Source organism: Sorex fumeus, unplaced genomic scaffold, assembly GCF_029834395.1.
Source record: "Sorex fumeus unplaced genomic scaffold, SorFum_2.1 ptg000123l, whole genome shotgun sequence".
NCBI lineage: Eukaryota > Metazoa > Chordata > Mammalia > Eulipotyphla > Soricidae > Sorex > Sorex fumeus.
Window position 1 is genome coordinate 6,955,594 of NW_026606180.1, and position 17,197 is coordinate 6,972,790.

At 61.6% G+C, this 17,197-nt stretch overlaps 2 protein-coding genes and 1 long non-coding RNA gene across 4 annotated transcripts in view; 1 reads left to right on the forward strand and 2 right to left on the reverse strand.

Moving 5' to 3' along the window:
- CCM2 (CCM2 scaffold protein) overlaps positions 1 to 1,620 on the forward strand; it is a 37,668-nt gene extending 36,048 nt beyond the window's left edge. For both annotated transcript variants that reach the window (XM_056137290.1, XM_056137289.1), the window contains 3 exons: positions 110 to 248; positions 478 to 616; positions 1,327 to 1,620. In XM_056137290.1, coding sequence (XP_055993265.1) covers positions 110 to 248; positions 478 to 616; positions 1,327 to 1,601 — 553 coding nt within the window. In that variant the 3' untranslated portion in view covers positions 1,602 to 1,620. The remainder of the gene's footprint in view (positions 1 to 109; positions 249 to 477; positions 617 to 1,326) is intronic.
- A 1,407-nt stretch (positions 1,621 to 3,027) lies between these two features.
- Positions 3,028 to 3,314, reverse strand: LOC130044670 (uncharacterized). Its single transcript, XR_008795485.1, has 2 exons — positions 3,181 to 3,314; positions 3,028 to 3,108 (listed from the first exon to the last, which is right to left on the reverse strand). It is a non-coding gene; the product is annotated as an uncharacterized LOC130044670 (long non-coding RNA).
- Positions 3,315 to 3,383: 69 nt separating this feature from the next.
- Positions 3,384 to 9,983, reverse strand: NACAD (NAC alpha domain containing; the record flags this gene model as incomplete). The annotated part of the gene is made up of 7 exons (XM_056137342.1): positions 9,335 to 9,983; positions 6,499 to 8,019; positions 5,659 to 5,799; positions 5,469 to 5,569; positions 4,118 to 4,198; positions 3,670 to 3,816; positions 3,384 to 3,527 (listed from the first exon to the last, which is right to left on the reverse strand). Coding segments are annotated over exons 1-7 (2,202 nt in total), but the record flags the coding sequence as incomplete, so codon positions are not given.
- Between the last annotated feature and the right edge of the window lie 7,214 nt (positions 9,984 to 17,197).

Genomic DNA, 17,197 nt, shown 5'->3' on the forward strand with positions numbered 1-17,197 from the left:
GCCTCGGTCACTTTCCCGCTTCCTCCTGAGCCATCAGCCCTGGAGGCTGCCTCACCCCTCCCAGGGCGGGGCCCTGAGCCACTGCCAGCCTGCCCTTGTGTCCCCGCAGTGCCTTCCCCGAATGTGTGCACCCGGGCGGCGTGTCCCCCTCGTCCTTTGGCATGCCAGCGTCTCCCCACGCCAAGACGGCCAGCGAGAGTGAGCTGAGCGCCAGTGCCGCCGAGCTGCTCCAGGACTACATGCTGACCGTACGGCGTGACCGGGGCGTGGGCAGGGAGGGGGACTTGGGGACTGACGGGGACCACGGGCCACTCCCTGAGAGTCCTCGGTGCCGGCTGGGCAGAGGGACGGCCCTGCCGCAGGGCCGTCCCTCGTCCTGTCCTTGGGAACTCCGGCTCCCGTGGCCGGCGGGCGGGCTGAGAGCTGGGCAGGAGGGCTGGCTCCACGCCCGGTCACTGCCGTGTGCTGTCCCCGTAGCTGCGTACCAAGCTCTCATCCCAGGAGATCCAGCAGTTCGCGGCGCTGCTGCACGAGTACCGGGACGGGGCGTCCGTGCACGAGTTCTGCATCAACCTGCGGCAGCTCTACGGCGACAGCCGGAAGTTCCTGCTGCTCGGTGGGTCAGCCTCTCCCTGGGGAGCGGGTGGCCACCCCGAGGAGGGGCGAGGAGGGGCGAGCCGGGGGGCTCGGGCGCTGGAGAGGGCCAGGGGCTCGTCCTGGAAGGTGGTGCCTGGAGCCAGGGCAGTAGCGCAGCAGGGTTCGATCCCCGGCCCCCCACGGGGTTCCCCGAGCCCCACCGGGAGCGAGCCCTGAGTGCAGAGTCAGGAGGAGTCCCGAGCACTGCCGGGTGTGGCCCCCAAGGAAAAGAAATAAGTGGGGGCTTAGCAGGCTCTGGCGAGGAGTGGGGCTGAGGGCGCCCAGTCGGCGTCTGGGGGTGAGTTACTGCCTGAGGTCTCCCAGCTCTGTCCCCGGGGACACAGTGGGCGAAGGTGGCTGCGTTGGGCCTGCAGCCTGGACTGCTGGGGCGGGTTGCCTGTGGGGTACAGGGTGGGGACGACGTCCCTTCCTCCTGTTCTCTGAGAGCACGCCCCTCTGGTCAGGCAGTCAGACCCCAAGGGTGGCCATGGGGTTGCGTCCCTCGGGGCCTTTCTCCTGCCCTCCCATGGCGTGACCGTCAGGGGGCGCTGGTAGGGCCAGAGTATACGCGTCTGAGGTTGGCGTCTGCCAGGGAATGGGGGTGAGGCTCAGTTGTCCTGGCAGGCGCTGCTGCACGGCCCGGGTAGGGCGCGGGTGCCCGCCGGCCCCTGCCAGCTGCCGTGTCTGCAGGTCTGCGGCCCTTCATCCCCGAGAAAGACAGCCAGCACTTTGAGAACTTCCTGGAGACCATCGGCGTCAAGGACGGCCGCGGCATCATCACCGACAGCTTCGGCCGGTACCGGCGGGCCGTGAGCTCCGCCTCCGCCTCCAACGGCAGCAGGGCGGCTGGGAGTTCCGACGACCAGTCTGCCCCCTCCGAGGGCGACGAGTGGGACCGCATGATCTCGGACATCAGCAACGACATCGAGGCGCTGGGCTGCAGCATGGACCAGGACTCTGCGTGACGTGCCCGCGGCCTCGGTGTTCCCTCAGCGCACAGCCTCTACTGTGAAGGAGCGTGGCGGGGCAGCGGCTGTGCTGCCGCCGCAGGGTCTGGACACGGGCCGGGCCGGGCTCCGTTTTGCACATGACATTCCTCTTGCAGCTCAGAGACCGTAAATGCGTTTACAGCAATGTGAATCTATCTCCTCTCTGACGCCCCGGGAGAGGCGGGTGTGGGGGGAGGCTTTGGCTCCTTGCACGTGGGGCCCGGGGACGGGCCAGCGATGCCCCAGGCATGTAGCCAGAACCCCCAGTCCAGGCCCCGGCCCTTGTTCCAGGTTTGCCCACCACCCGGTGGGCTCCAGGGCTGACCCTGACCTGCACTGGCACCAGACCATCCACCTCCTCGCCCCAGTTTCTCAGCGTTGGGGTCCCCAAGCTTGGTGCCTCTGTGGGTGGGAGTGGGGGTGCAGGGCTGAGAAAGGTCAGGGGCTGGGACCCCCGCACCCCACGGCAGCCGCACCCCTGACCATGACAGTGTGCTCTGAGGAGCACCTCAGGGCCCTGGGCGTGAGACGGGATGCCCTTGGCTGGCCAACCGGGCTCTGCTCGGACAAACCTGGCTGCAGGAGAGCCACAGTTGGGCTGGGAAAACCGAGACACATGCAAGGCAGAGGGACGATCATATGAGCCAGGGCTCCTGACCGTGCATGCAGCCTGCAAGTGTCTGCAACCCGCAGGGACAGCTGCAGGTGCAGGGGCTGGCCCTCTCAAGCCCAACCTGAGCTGGCCACAGGCGGCGGGCTCTGTCCTGTGCATGGTCAGAACTGCTTTTCCCTAGGGCCGCAGAGTTGGGGGGGGCGGGCGGGGGCGGGCATTTGCCTTGCATGTTGCCAATCCGGGTTTGATCCCTGACGCCGCCGGGAGTGATTCCTGAGTGCAGAGCCAGGAGTGACCTCTGAGCATGGCCCGGTGTGGCCCCAAACCAAAATAAAACAAAAGCCTAGTTTTTCCTCCTGGGGTCTTCTGCCTGCGCACTCCACCTTTCTGTGTCTGTCCCCAACCCCTTTCTGGCACTGGGCTCTGCTCAGCTGGATACCGAGCTCCTGGGGAGACCTCTCGAACCTGGTGCGCAGGGCTGGACACTGGGGCACTGGCCACTGTTCTGATCGGATGCTTTCCTATGTCCTCTCTGGCCTGGGTGCCCCGTGACCCCTGCCCCCACCCCCAAAAATCGTCTCCACTCTGGGCCACAACCAGGTGACCAGATGGCCAGAGGCTCTGGAGAAGCCATCTGCCCAGGGTTCGAGGGACACTGAACACTGAAAGAACACCAGCCTCCCCAGCAGTGTCTGCATGTCCTCGTGTGCCCTCTCGGGACCACTGCCCCAGTGCGCGGGCTCCCAGCACCTCCCCCCCACACCCCTCCCCGGAGCAGCAGCAGCAGAGTGCTAGCAGACACCCGTTTATTGAGCATCAGCTGGGGGTGGGGTGGCAGGAGGCGGCGGTCGGAGGCTACATGGTCAGCTCCTGCAAGAAACCGCTTGGTCAGGCTGCGCCCAGCAGGGACCCCCGCGCAGCTGCCGGCCCCACCTGGCTCACCATGATGGCATTCACGATGTCGCTCTGGCTGTCCCTCAGGGCGCGCACTGCCTTGGCCCTGGACACACTGGCTTGTGCCATCACCAGCTCGATGTCCCGCAGCTCCAGCCCTGTCTCGTCCACCTGGAGAGCGGGAGCGGGGCAGCGTGGCGGTCCCGGCCACTGCCCCGCGGCCCAGCACACCCGCCCCTCCCGCCGGCTCTCACCTCCTCCTCCTCCTCCTCCTCCCTGCGCTCGGGCCTCACCCGAGGGCCGGGCGCAGACTCGGGTGCCAGGGTGGAGGGCTCCGCGGGCATCTTGAACTTCTCCGCGGCAGCTCTGTGCGCTTGCTGGGACAGGTCCTCGATCTGCGGGGCAGCGTCTGGGTCAGCGGGCCGCGCCCCGCCTCTGGCCCCTGGGTGGGCCGGGCCTCGCGCGCCCGTTCCTCGCCACCTCCCGGTCGGTGAGCGGACCCCCGCTCTGCCCAGCCTCCCCCCCGGCCCGCAGCACCTTGGCCTCCCCGAAGACCACGTAAGTGTCCGAGGCTGGGCTCTTGAAGACGTCAGGCTTGGCGATGACGAACAGGATGTTCTTGGACTTCTGGATGGTGATCCTGGTGACCCCCTGGATCTGCCGCAAGCCCAGCTTGGACATCGCCTGGGGCGCAGGGGGCTCCGCTCAGACTCGGACGTCAGCCCAGGGTCCCACTCGCGAAGGAGGACCGCCGCCGGGGACAGGGCCCAGCGCCACTGCAGAGGACTCGTGCGTGCTCCCAGGAGCCCACGTGCACCACAGGGCATTGGCTGAGTTTGCCGGGACCCGCCCCGCCCACCCGGCGACCCCGGCGCTTCACCAGAAGGGGTGCCCTTCCTGCACGGCCCCATGCTCCCCCAAGGATCCCTGTGGGGTGGGTCAGCTGGGCAGCCCGCCCTCCTTTGAGTCCCAGGCCCAAGCCCACCTTCCGGGCCTTCTTCTCACTGCGACTCTGCTTGGCTTTAGCTACTGGGTCCTCGCTGCTGCTGCCGCCGCTCGCCAAAGCCTGGCAGGGAGGGGGCGGGGCCTGAGCGCGGGGCGGGAGGGACCCCAGAGCGGGGCGGGAGGGTTCTAAGCGCAGGGGCGGGGCCTGAGCGCCGGGGGTGGGGCCCGAGAGCAGCGGAGGGAGGGTTCGAAGCGCAGGGGCGGGGCCTGAGAGCGGGGAGGGAGGATTATCAAGTGCAGGGGTGGGGCCCGAGAGCGGGGAGGGAGGATTATCAAGTGCAGGGGTGGGGCCCGAGAGCGGGGGCGGGGCCTGAGCGCCGGGCGTGGGGCCCGAGAGCAGGGGAGGGAGGGTTCTAAGTGCAGGGGCGGGGCCTGAACGCGGGGAGGGGCGGGGTCCGAGAGCGGGAAGGGAGGGTTCGAAGCGAAGGGGCGGGGCCTGAGAGCGGGGGAGGGAGGGTTATCAAGTGCAGGGGCGGGGCCTGAGCGCCGGGGGTGGGGCCCGAGAGCAGGGGCGGGAGGGTTATAAGTGCAGGGGCGGGGCCTGAACGCGGGGAGGGGCGGGGCCCGAGAGCGGGGAGGGAGGGTTCGAAGCGAAGGGGCGGGGCCTGAGAGCGGGGAGGGAGGATATCAAGTGCAGGGGTGGGGCCCGAGAGCAGGGGAGGGAGGGTTCTAAGCGCAGGGGCGGGGCCTGAACGCGGGGAGGGGCGGGGGGCCGAGAGCGGGGAGGGAGGGTTCGAAGCGCAGGGGCGGGGCCTGAGAGCAGGGGCGGGGCCTGAGCGCCGGGGGTGGGGCCCGAGAGCAGGGGAGGGAGGGTTCTAAGAGCAGGGGCGGGGCCTGAACGCGGGGAGGGGCGGGGCCCGTGAGCGGGGAGGGAGGGTTCGAAGCGAAGGGGCGGGGCCCGAGAGCGGGGGAGGGAGGGTTATCAAGTGCAGGGGTGGGACCCGAGAGCAGGGGAGGGAGGGTTCTAAGCGCAGGGGCGGGGCCCGAGAGCGGGGAGGGAGGGTTCGAAGCGCAGGGGCGGGGCCTGAGAGCGGGGACGGGAGGGTTATCAAGTACCGGGGCGGGGCCTGAGCGCCGGGGGCGGGGCCCGAGAGCGGGGGAGGGAGGGTTATCAAGTGCAGGGGTGGGACCCGAGAGCAGGGGAGGGAGGGTTCTAAGCGCAGGGGCGGGGCCTGAACGCGGGGAGGGGCGGGGCCCGAGAGCGGGGAGGGAGGGTTCGAAGCGAAGGGGCGGGGCCCGAGAGCGGGGAGGGAGGGTTATCAAGTACAGGGGCGGGGCCTGAGCGCTGGGGGCGGGGCCTGAGCGCGGGGTGGGCTCCCCGGACCCGGCACCTGCGTGGGGTTTTGTGCCGTCTGAGGTCCTGGGGACTCCTGCTCCTCCGGCTCGGGCTCGGCCGACGACTCGCCATGGCTGTCCGAGTGCTGGCCAGAGCCTGGGGACAGAGTGCGGGTGGCTCGCCCCGTTCGCTCCGCGCCGCCGGGGCGGGGTCCGCGCCTGCACTCCCCTCTCCGGGCCCCTCACCTTCTTCTGGGCTGTCCTGGTCGTTCTGGGGCTGCGCGGCTGGGGGTCGGCGCGGGCGGGCTGGGCTCCGGGGCCCAGAGCCAGGAGGCACGTGGCAGGGGGTCGAGGCCCTGGAGGCGGAGTCTTTGGCTTGGGTGTCCCCTGCGGGGGCCACCTTGAGGCTGAGGAGTGGGGAGTGGGCAGGGAGACTGACCTGCTGCCTGGCCCTGGGAGTGTCCGTGGTCCCTGAGGTGGTGCCCGCAGCCCGCGGGACTGCCCAGGGCGGCCGGGGTCCCAGAGAGCGCAGGGGCCCTTTCCCTTCCACCCCGGCTTCCCAGGGGCCCTGGCGAAGGGCATGTGCGGGGGGCAGCGTGGGGGGCAGCGCTGTCCCCGTGAGGACACCTGAGAGCCTGTCCCGAGAAGTGGGGGGCTGCGAGGAGCAAGGGCCGCGGAGTGGGGCGGGTGGGGGGCGCGCCCCGGACTGAGCCTCTGAGCATGAGTCCCCGGGGGCCTGTGTGCCCACAGCCGCGCGCTCTGGGCCCGCCCTTCCCGCCACGTGGTTCCCCCCTGCCCCGCTGACCTCAGGGCCGCTGCTCTCGGGGGCCTGCCCAGCACCCTCCAGCGCTGGCTCTGGGGCCCCTTCACCCTGCTGCCTGGCCCTGGGGGCTTCCTCCAGGGGCGGCGGGGGCCGGGCCCCGTCACCTGTGTGCAAGCGTGGCCCGGGCCCAGGCGGAGCCCGGTGCACGCGGGGGTCTGCGCCCGGCGCTGGGCCTCCCGCTGGTCTGTCGATAGCCCTCTCGGGGGCTGGCATCTGACACAAGACCCCGCTTGCTTCTTGCTGGGCGGTGCTGGCTCCAGCACCGGTCCCCGGGCCGCAGGCTGCGTGGGTGTCTGGGACCTGCCGGTCTGGCTCCCGGAGCGAGGGCCGGCCCGTCGGTCCCTGCTGGGGCTCAGGGCTGGCCACCGCGGGAAGACCCGCGGCTGCTTCTTCCAGATTCTCCCGGGAGTCTGGGCCGTGCAGGATGCCCGCGTTTTCCTGCAATGTCAGGGGTTCCTGGCCCAAGGCTGCCCCGACTCCTTGCTGCAGAGGCTGGGCCGTGGCTGCGGTTGTCGGTTCTGGTCCCGTGATGGGGCCAGTTTCTGTGCTCCTGATTCCAGGGCTTGTCTCAGTGAGGCCAGGGGCTTTCTTCAGGTCGTGGGGGTCATGGGCTTCGGGGGGCCCCTGACTTTCAGGGGCGCAGGTGCTTTCGTCCTCTGGGACATGGGCCCCCGGGTCCCCACTGTTGTTGAGCAGAGCAGGTTGGGCGTGCGGCTCTCCGCTGTACAGCTGCTCATCATCCGCCCCAGCATAGGACGCAGAGTCGGGGTCCGAGGAGGTCGCCGAGGCATCGTCCCTGAAGGCAAAGGCCTCGTCCATGCCCTCGGTGATGGACAGGTCAGACAGTGACTGCAGGGAGGAGGCAAAGGTGCTGTCATCTTCCGCATCCCCGTCCCCCGAGGCCACCTCCTCCTCCTCCTCCTCCTCCTCGGGCGGCAATGGTGTCACCTCCACGGTGTCCACCTGGAAGATAAGGCTGCCCTGGAAGGGCAGGAGGTCAGCAGGGATCATGGGGTCATTGGCCAGGAAGTCCAGGTCCAGGTGGCCCTCCTGGCTCCAAGAAGAGCTGCTGTCTTCGGACAGGCTAGACTCGGGGGAAGAGGAGCCGGGCCGGGCCGCAGGAGGCTGCGCCCATTCACCCTCCGTGGGCCCCGGAGGGGAACGGCCCCAGCCCGAGGCAGCGTCCGGCAGGCTGAGGGAGCAGGAGGGAGAGGAGGCCCAGCTGTCCCCATCTGCTGTGACGTAGGAGCCAGAGGGCGAGGTGGGTGGCGAGTCTCCGAACTCGGCTGGCATGTCCCTCGGGCCCTGGCCACGCCCCCGGGCTGGCAGCAGGGTCCAGGCGGTGTTGGGGGTGGACGGAGGTGTGAAGTAGGACTCGGGCTCCAAGGCAGTCAAAGGCACAGGAGAGTGGCCCTGAGAACACGGCTCGGGTGGGGGGCTCAGTCCGCAGGGCCCCCCCTCCTGCTCCCTGAGCTCGCTCAGGGCAGCCCCCCACTGTGTCTCCTCGCCCATCACAATCCGAGGCTCCAGAGCGTCTGGGAGAAGGCCCTCCGTGGGCAGAATCTCAGGGGTCTTGGGGCTAGGAGCACCCTCCGTGGAGTCGGCCCAGGCCAAGGGGGCACTGCCTGGCCCCGCATCCCAGCTGGCTCCCTCAGGTGGGGGCCGGGTGCCGGGCTTGCTGGGCAGGAAGCTGAGGCCCAGGGGGTTGGGCCCAGGGCTCAGGGCGCACTGCTCCAGTGGCTCCCCTCTGGGGCTGGTGGCCAGCGCCACATGGCAGGCCAGATCTGTGGAGAGAAAGATGTGAGAGGACAGGTCTGTCCCGCGAGTGACCGCACAAAGGGCTGGGGGATCGGGTCACTCAGAAAGGCAGAGGGAAATCCAGGTGTCTGCTTTTCTGGCCCGTCGTACCAGGCGCTGGGGCCATCAGGCTCTCACAACAGTGCTGGGGGAGGGAGATGGAGTGGCGGGCCCCATAGTGCCAGGGAGCAAACGAGATTCTTCCAGGCAGTTCTCCCAGCTCCAGCTCGGTGCTCACATCTGGGGACTTCACATGCTCCGCCCTGGGGTCAGGCTGTGGCCGGGGCAGGGCACCCTGGGGTGAGCTCAGCACCTGACTGGAGGGTGTCAGTGCCGGTGATTCCAGAACCCTGTCCTGCTCTAGGGCCTCCGCTGGGGGTGTCTGGGTGGGTTCCTTGTGGGGTCACCATCCAAGGGCTCTGCCCCGTCCTGGGGCGGGGGTGTCCAGGTGTCCCTGCTCTGCCACTCACTGGTGGCCACCTGGGGACATCTCTGCCTCAATGGCTCAAACCCAGCACACTGTCAGGGTAGGCCAGGAAGCATGGGGCTGGGCAATGCCAGGCAACTCCACACTGACACTGCAGGAGGGTCCCTGGGGACAGGAGAGACACCAGCCTGGGGGCCCGGTGGGTGTGGCTCGGCACGGAGCCTTTGGTGTTTCTAGCCCATTGGTTCTTGGGGTGGGGCAGGGCTGCCTCCTACGTTGGGAGGCTGGAGGGGGCAAAGGACTGACGCATCAAGGTCATCAGCAGTGCACGGCGCTGGCTGGAGCCCGCGTCCCCTCCCTGGAGCCCAGGGCCCGGCCTGGAACAGCCTGTCCACCTCAGGTGACTTCTCCCAGAGGTGCCCTTGGTTGTGCTGGAGACGCACAGGAGTCCCTGTCCAGCTACCGCCCTAGTCTCCCAGGGGCCAGACTGGACTCGGACCCCTGCTCCACACCCCACCCCCACCCTAGCCTGCCCCTCCCTCTTTCAGGAGCTGTCTAGGCCTTTGCTTCCCTCCCCAGCCCCAGCAGCCCGCTCCCGGGGGGTCCCACAGGCATCTGGGTGGGGCAGGGCCCCGAGGCTGGGGTGCAAGGAGGCCCCACTCTGCAGTCCCGAGCAGCCGGCTGGCAGCTCAGCTCAGACAATGGGCGCGGGGTGTCGCCGCCTCGCTGGGGCTCCGAGGGCCCTGCCGGGTCCATCCCGCCCTTGAATGGGGCCGGATCCCGGGACAGGGTCCGAGGGGCGGGGCGGGGCGGGTGCGGGGACAGGGGCGACAGGGCGCCGAGGTGGAGGTGGTAGGGAGGGGCCGCGGCCTCACCTGTCCGGCGCCCCGGCCCCTCTGTCTCGGCCGGCGGCAGCTCGGCGCGGGCGGCCTCCCCGGGCATGGTCTGGCCGTGCGCCGAGCTCCGCTCTCGCGGCGGCGCGTCCGTCGGTCCGTCCGTGCGGCCCCGAGACTGCGCGGCCGCCGCCCCTCGGCGGGCGGGAGGGGCGCGGGGCGGCGCCGGCTGCTGTCAGCGGCCACGTCAGCGCCCAGCGAGCGTGCGCGGGGCCGGGCACTGCGGGGCTCGCCGGGGGGCTCGGGGCGGGGCCCTCCCTGACCGTGGCCCCCCGGACCCACCTATGCCGCGGCATCTGCCCTTCAGCAGCGGTGCAGATCGAGAGAGGTAGCACCGCTCCTCCCCGGGGCAGGGGCAGCCAGAACGCGGGGTGGGGGCAGGTCGGGGGCCCGGGGGCTCTGGGAGGCGGCAGCAGCGTCACCCCGCTTCGGAGGCTCCGACCCCCAGCCGCCCGGGCCGGGGCGCCCTGCCGGTTCCCGGGACTCCATCCTAGCGGTGAGCCAGAGCCGCAGTCCCACTCTGATTGGCTGCTCTGCGCAGTCGTCGGTCGCCTTGGCAACAGCCTCCCGTCTCCCTGGCAACGGGCGCAGGCGCGCCAGGCAGCGCCGCTCTCCTGACCGAGCGGTCCCTGGGCTGTGCAGGGCCTTGCAGGCTGGGACAGTCGCAGCTGCCCTGCGCTTTCCACCTCGCCCCACAGCCCAGCTCTCGGATTGTAGCACCCAGTGCCAGGCGCGGGGGAGGCGGGCACAGATGAAAGCGCCGGTCTGGGGCGGGAATGAGTGCGGCCATTGTTGGCGGGAAAGGGGCGGGAAACTCGTGGTGGTCCTGCCCCCGGGCTGGCAGGAACGGTGCTGTGGCGCCCAGCTGGCCCCCCTAGCCCCCCTGGCCCCTGACTCTCCGGGCTCAGTCCCCACTGAAGCGCTGCCCCTGCGTCTCTTTCGCCACTGGTAGAGCCAGTGCATTTGTCCCCCAGCGACAGACACACCACCTTGCCCCTCAACTCCTAACTATGTCCCACTTCCCATCACGTATGTCCTTGTCCCGAACCCTCAGCTAGACCCACTTTCTGCTGCTCTGTGCCAGGGCCCGAGGGCTTCCAGCGTGGCCCTGGAACAGGGTCCTTTCTGCAACTCTAACTGCAGTGAAAAGGAACACTCCGACTTGAGCCAGTGTGCGCTGGGAGCACAGTCAGTTCCCAGGGGTGCTCCTGCCACAACCCCACCAACAGCTCTAGGGGCGTCTGCGGTGGCAGAGAACCTGGGCAAAGGAAGCACCCATGGTCCATCCCTTCAAAAGCGAACCGTGTCAGCTGAGTCCAGCACAGGGCACATGAAGCTGACCGAGTGTCAGTCTCCGGATGCTGCTTTGTCACTGCAGTCAGCACCTCATGTGAGACCTAAGCAGCATGGCTGCAAAGTGAGTCACCCTCATTTCTAGGGCATCACTATGGGCGTGAAAAAAATGGATCAGAGTGATAGTACAGCGGGGAGGGCCTTGCACATGGCTGACCCGTGTTCAATCCCTGGCACCCGATATGGTCCCCTGAACTCTGCCAAGAGTGATCCCTGAGTACAGAGCCAGGAGTAAGCCCTGAGCACTGCCAGGTGTGAACAAAAAAAAAGGGAGGAGGAGGGGGAGGAAGAGGAAAAAGAGGAGGAAGGAGGAAGAGGAGGAAGACTGCAGATGCTGCTGGTAAAATAAACTTGGAACTGCACACACAGACAGCATTTGCCTTGTGCACAGCTGCGACCCTGGTTCAATGCCCAGCAACACACTCGGTCCCCTGAGTCACACAGGGTCATTCTGAGCTCTAGGCACTGTCTCACCGCCTGGTGTGGCCCAACCCCCACCGTCCCCACTCCCTCAAAGGAACAGACAATAGAAAGAAGCAAATGCAGATTGTAGAACAATCACAGACATGGAAAACCTGCCCTATGGAGGCCAAGAACACAGTGCAGCAGTAGAACTCTTGCCTTCAGGGATGACACACATACAATGATAGAACACTGATGACATGCCAATTGAACAGGGGTTAAAAAGCACACTGAAGAAAATAAGTGCATCAAGAATCAGGAAGCTGGGTGACAAGAGAAGATTGGCCATTCATACAACTGGAGTCCCAGGAGAGGAGAGGCTGGAATGAAAAAAACAATTCAAAGAAATGACGGTCGCGTTGTACGACTGAAACCCAATCATGAACAAATTTTGTGTAATTGTGTATCTCATGGTAATTCAATTAAAAAGAAAGGTGGGGGGGGGAGACTAAAAACAACCTTTGACAGAAATGTCCCAAATGAGGTAAAAGAGGAAAAGCAGCTGAGCAAATTTCAAATACAAGAAATCGAGGAAGTTCACATGGACACTTCAGAATTGAACTCTGAATTAAAGACAGAGCAATCTCCAGAGCCAACCCAACGAGATGATACCAGCAGAAGCAGCAATTAAGACAGTGGATTTGGGTCAGCAGTTAGGGTGGAGCTTGTCTGACACTGAGGATGGGAGGCGGTGGGACCAGACTACTGTGTGAGAGAGACTTCCTTTCAAGAAGGAAGGGGAAGATATTTAAAAAATTTATTTAAGGCCAGAGCGATAATACAGTGGGTAGAGTGTTTGCCTTGGACGTGGCCGACCCAGGTTCAATCCCCAGCATCCTATATGGTCCCTCAGCACTGCCACGAGTGATTTCTGAGTGCAGAGCCAGGAGTAACCTCTGTGCTTTGCTGGGTATGACCCTCCCCGAAAAAATTATTTTACTTATTTTCCTTTTTGGGTCACACCCGGCGATGCACAGGAGTTACTCCTGGCTCTGCACTCAGAAATTACCCCTGGTGGTGCTCAGGGGATCATACAGGATGCCGGGAATCGAACCCGGGTTGGCTGCATGCAAGGCAAACACCCTACCCGCTGTGCTATCGCTCCAGCCCAAATTATTTATTTTCGGGCTATGCCGAGCTGTGCTTAGGGCAGACTCCTTGCTCAGTTCTCAGCGATCACTTCTAGCAGGGTCTGGGGAATCATATGTGATGCTGGGGGGTCAAACATGGGTTGGCCACAAGCAAGACAAGTGCCTTGTTCACTGTACCAAAAGATTGGACCAAAAGATTTTTTTTTGTGGGGCACCAGGTATTGATCCGAAATCTGCCATGTTCAAGGAAAGCACCTTACCCACTGCACCAACACTCTGGACCCCCTGAAAGACATTCTTAGCTAAGAGAAAATGAAAGTGATTTCTCACTAGCCAACATACCGGCAAAGACTTTCAAAACAAAAGGAATGAAAAAAGGAAAGCCGGGGAAGTCTTCACCAGGAAGAAAAAAACAGAAACATGGGGAAACAATGGGGCTGGAGTGATAGCCCAGCGGGTAGGGAGTTTGCCTTGCATGGGACCGACCCAGGTTCAATTCCCAGCATCCCATATGGTCCCCCAGCACCACCTGGGGCTAGAAAGAAAAAAAAAGAAACATGGGGGAACAAAATAGGTATCCGTGAAAAAAGCAAAAGCCCTCCTCTCTGACACACAGAAGGACGGGTAAATGGAAGCTGAATCCGACAGTTCAAATTTCACACAAAGCAGTCAAACCAAGGTCACATCCCACAGACAGCTCTACAGACAAGAGTTTGACTGCTCTGGGCAGAAGCACCCCAACAACAACAGAGCCATGCCCTCAAAACCATGATCAACGACTCAAGAGTTGTTACACCGCAGGAGAGCAAGGTGAAAAAGGAAAAGAAACAACCCACAAATAAATGAGATGACTGACAGTAAGGAGACTTGAAAACCACCTGCCCAGCATCTCAGAAAGCTACAAGGACCCGAGAGAGAGCTGAAGGCTAAGGTGCGTGCCCTGTAATGCTGACCCTGGTTTGAACCTGGGCACAGGGGCTCCTGCACACCCCCAGCATCACAGCCCTCCCAGCACCCTTTCACCCACATGCCCAGGGGAGGTCTCCAGGTCCCCTGAGCACTGCTGGGGAGGTACTAAAAAAATCCCCAAAGTCTAGAAGAGCAAATGAAACACACTGAAATATAAATTCACAAACTAAGAGGCCTGAGTTCAATCCCTGGTACGCCAGGAGCAGCTACGCTAGGGAACAGTCGCTGAGCACTGCTAGCGAGCCTTGGGACTGGGGAGTACAGGAGGTAAGGCCTTGGGGAGGGGGAACCTTCCTCTGTGAAGGGGAACCTGCCTCTGGCCCACACCCCCCAGGGCTGCTGCATCTGGTCCCCTGAACGCTGCCCGGAGTCATCCTGAGCACAGAGTCAGAAAAGGCTGAGCACCACCAGGCGTGGCCCCAAAGCATACAAAAAAAGGGCAGGTGGAACTATGCTGTTCATAGAAGCCCTGCGAGCCCAGTAACAGGCACAACAGAATAGGATAGAAAAAAATATAGAGATAAGTGCTTTTGGGGGGCGGGGGCGGGGATGGGAGGTATCGGGCCCAAAGTGGCTGTGTTCAGGTCTCACTCCTGTGGCGATGGGGGACCACAGGCTGTAACCAGGGATCAAACCTTGGTCAATCGTGTGCAAGGAAAGAGCCCTCCCTGCTGTGCTATTTCTGCAGCCCTGTCTGGTGGTGATTTATGTGGTCCATCGTTTTCTGTTATGCTGGAGAGAGTACATGGGTTAAGGCACTGGCCCATGTACCGTGTTTGATCCCCAGTGTCCCATACAATCTCCTGAGCCAGGAGTAAGCTCTGAGCACAGTTGGTGTGATCCCACAAACAAAATTAACCAAACATAATCCAAAATCCAAAAGTAGGAGTGACTATCTTAATATCTGAGAAAGTTGACTTACGGCAAAGAAAATGATGAGACAGAGGGATGAGTTATTTAACAGATTTACCTACAAGGAAGATGTATTTTGTGTGTACACCAACCTGAGACTCAGACTACACAATGCAAAAAACAGACATGACAGGGCTGGAGCGATAGCTGTGGGGAGAGCACTCACCTTGCACAAGGACAACTTGGGTTTGATCCCGGGCACCCCATAGGGTCCCCCAAGCACTGCTAGGAGTGATGCTGAGTGCAGAGCCGGGAGTAATCCCTGAGCATCTCTGGGTGTGGCCCCAACCTCCCACAATTGACATGGACCGAGGGAAAAATGGGCAAACTAATAATTGCAGCTGCAAGCCTGACCCCAACACCAACCATCACAAAAGCCAGCAGACACTGAAGATCCAGACACAGTTCCACCACCAGCACCCACTGCAGGGAACACTCCAACAGCAGAACACAAGGATTTACTTAATTTGTGTGTGATTTCTGCCACAGCCACTGACACCTGGGGGCTCATGCCGTACTCAGGATCAAACGTGGGCCTCCCACAGGCATAGTCCAGCCCTTCAGACATCTTCCCAGCCCAAGAATATAAAATGAGGAATATTTAATCAAGATCAAGTCCCAGGTCATGGAACAAACAGCACATTTAGAAGAACTGAAATCAGAGAATGTAAAGCTCAGAGCAGAGGACTCAAACTAGAAATCAATAAGGCTGCAAACGCCAGGAGGAAATTAAGAGTATCGTGAATAATTCATGGCTCAAAGAGGCGTGTTTTAAAGAACGACAACTTCATCCAAAGCAGGATCCACAGCTAACTCAGCAGAGACGTGGCACAGCTGCTTCCAAGAGATTTCCAAAGAATCTGGCTGTTTCCTTAATGACTGACAAGTGCCCCCACAAAGAAACCAAAAAAGCAGAAGGCACTAGTAAAGGGCACAATTAACAACAGGAAAATAGGAGTAAGTGAAACGAAACGGTTCTTTTGAGCCACAGCTTCCCTGACCCTATTGCAGGTGGCAGTTCCTGATCTCCAAAGTTTTTCTCTTTCCCTCTCCCCTCCCACTTCTCCCTCTCCTTCTCTCTCTGGAGACTAACAAAGCCTGGTACCAGATGACCTGAGACACTGAGGGAACATGGCACTGAGGGAACAACTTGCTCATGAATCCAACAACTTCAAAGAAATGAACAATTGCCGGAGTATCAAACCTACCTATGGGAGCAGCCAGAGGCCGTGTTTAAGGGAGAAAGTCTGAGGGAGCTGCTGTAAATATGTCCCCAGAACCAGACAGGTGAAATGAATAAAGGATGTATGATACCATATCCCTTAGGAGACTGCGAACAGGAGCTGGAGCATAGTACAGTGGGGAGGGAGCTTGCCTTGGATGCAGCCATGTTCAGTCCCTGAACGCAGAGCGAGGAGTAAGCCCTGGAGCACCCTGAGTCTCCACCCCTCCCCTCCCAAACAAAAAATCTTAACTGCAACCAAAAAATTAGGACACACCTAATTTCTATAAACTTGCAATGAGCGATCCAAAATTGAAATAGAAAAAAAAATCCCAATAGACACCAATGAAGTAACTATGGGAACATATCCCATATGAAGGTCATATACCTCAGACCAACCTAAATGTTCACTGATCCCTTCTAAGAATCCAGACAGGGCTGGAGAGAGAGTACTGCAGGTAGCGTGCTTGCCTGGCACACGGATAACTGGGATGCCTAGCATCCCACACAGTGCCGTAAGCCCGTCAGGAGTGAACCCTGAGCAGAATCAGGAATAACCCCTGAGCACCACTGGGTGTTGTCCCAAAATGGAACAAGAATTCAGACCAACATGCATAGGAAATGACCAGTGATTTCTGAAATCCACTGGCACTTATTTTTTGTTTTTGGGTCATACCCAGCTGTGCTCGGAGATCATTTCTGGTGGGCTCAGGGAACTCTATGGGGTGCCATGAGCAAACCTGGGCAGGCCTTCTGCAAGGTGAGCACCTCCCCACCATCCTATCTCTCAGGCACACAGAGAATCGTCTACAGCATTCTGGGGTTCTCCAAACTATGCGCCCAAGCAATTAGCCTGCATAGACAAGGAAAATAGAGACATGTTTATACAGGAATGCTTACTGCAACACTATTCATGTTAGTCAAAAGGTGCAAGGATCCACTGACATACAAATGGACAAACCAATCATGGTATTTATACAAAGAAATAATTCATGTCCATTTGAGAAAAGGGCTGGAGGCCACATTCTACCACATGGAAGAACATGGGAACATAATGGGGCTTGGTCACAAGTCACATTCACGTGATCCCATTCACATGTGACTTCCAAACAGGGAAACTGGTGGTGTGGGGGGAAGGACTGAGGGGAGGATGCTGTTTCTTTGAGGTCATAAATCAACCGCAGTGACAGACACATATTTTTGGGAATAGAGGGTGTGATTATTTGGTACCACACCAAGCAGTCCTCATGGGTCATTCCTAGTGTGCTGGGTGGGACTGTGGTACCACGTGTGGTGCTGGGGATAGAACTAGGGTTGGCTGTGCACCTGGCAAGTGCCAGTGCCTTCTGTACTTCCAGGACAAGATTTATACCGTAAGTCTTAAAGGCAACAGAAAGATAGAGATTAGAAATGAAGAAACAAAAACTACATGGAAAATCCAAGGGTACTTAACCAAGAAACCACAAACAAATGTACGAAACCCTGTGCAACTATTCACAGACCAGAAGACCCCACAGTGAAGGCCTTGATTCTTCTCAAACTGGCTCTATTACATAGTAGATTCTATTAAGTCTTCTTAAGGTCCTCTAAACTCTCAGTACTTCTGCAGATACGATCACATTAAAGCAACGGAGTAAGAATAATCAAAACAATTCTGAAAAAAATGGACTCAATCTCCTAACATTAAGGCCAGCTTTATAGCGACTGTAACTGTGACTGTAATGGCGGAAGGGCAGTCCACAAGACCAGCAGCAGGACCCCGAACTGGGTCTCTGACATTTTACAGACCAAAAATGTGTGACGGGAAAGCACAGCCTTTTCAGCAGACGGAACGAG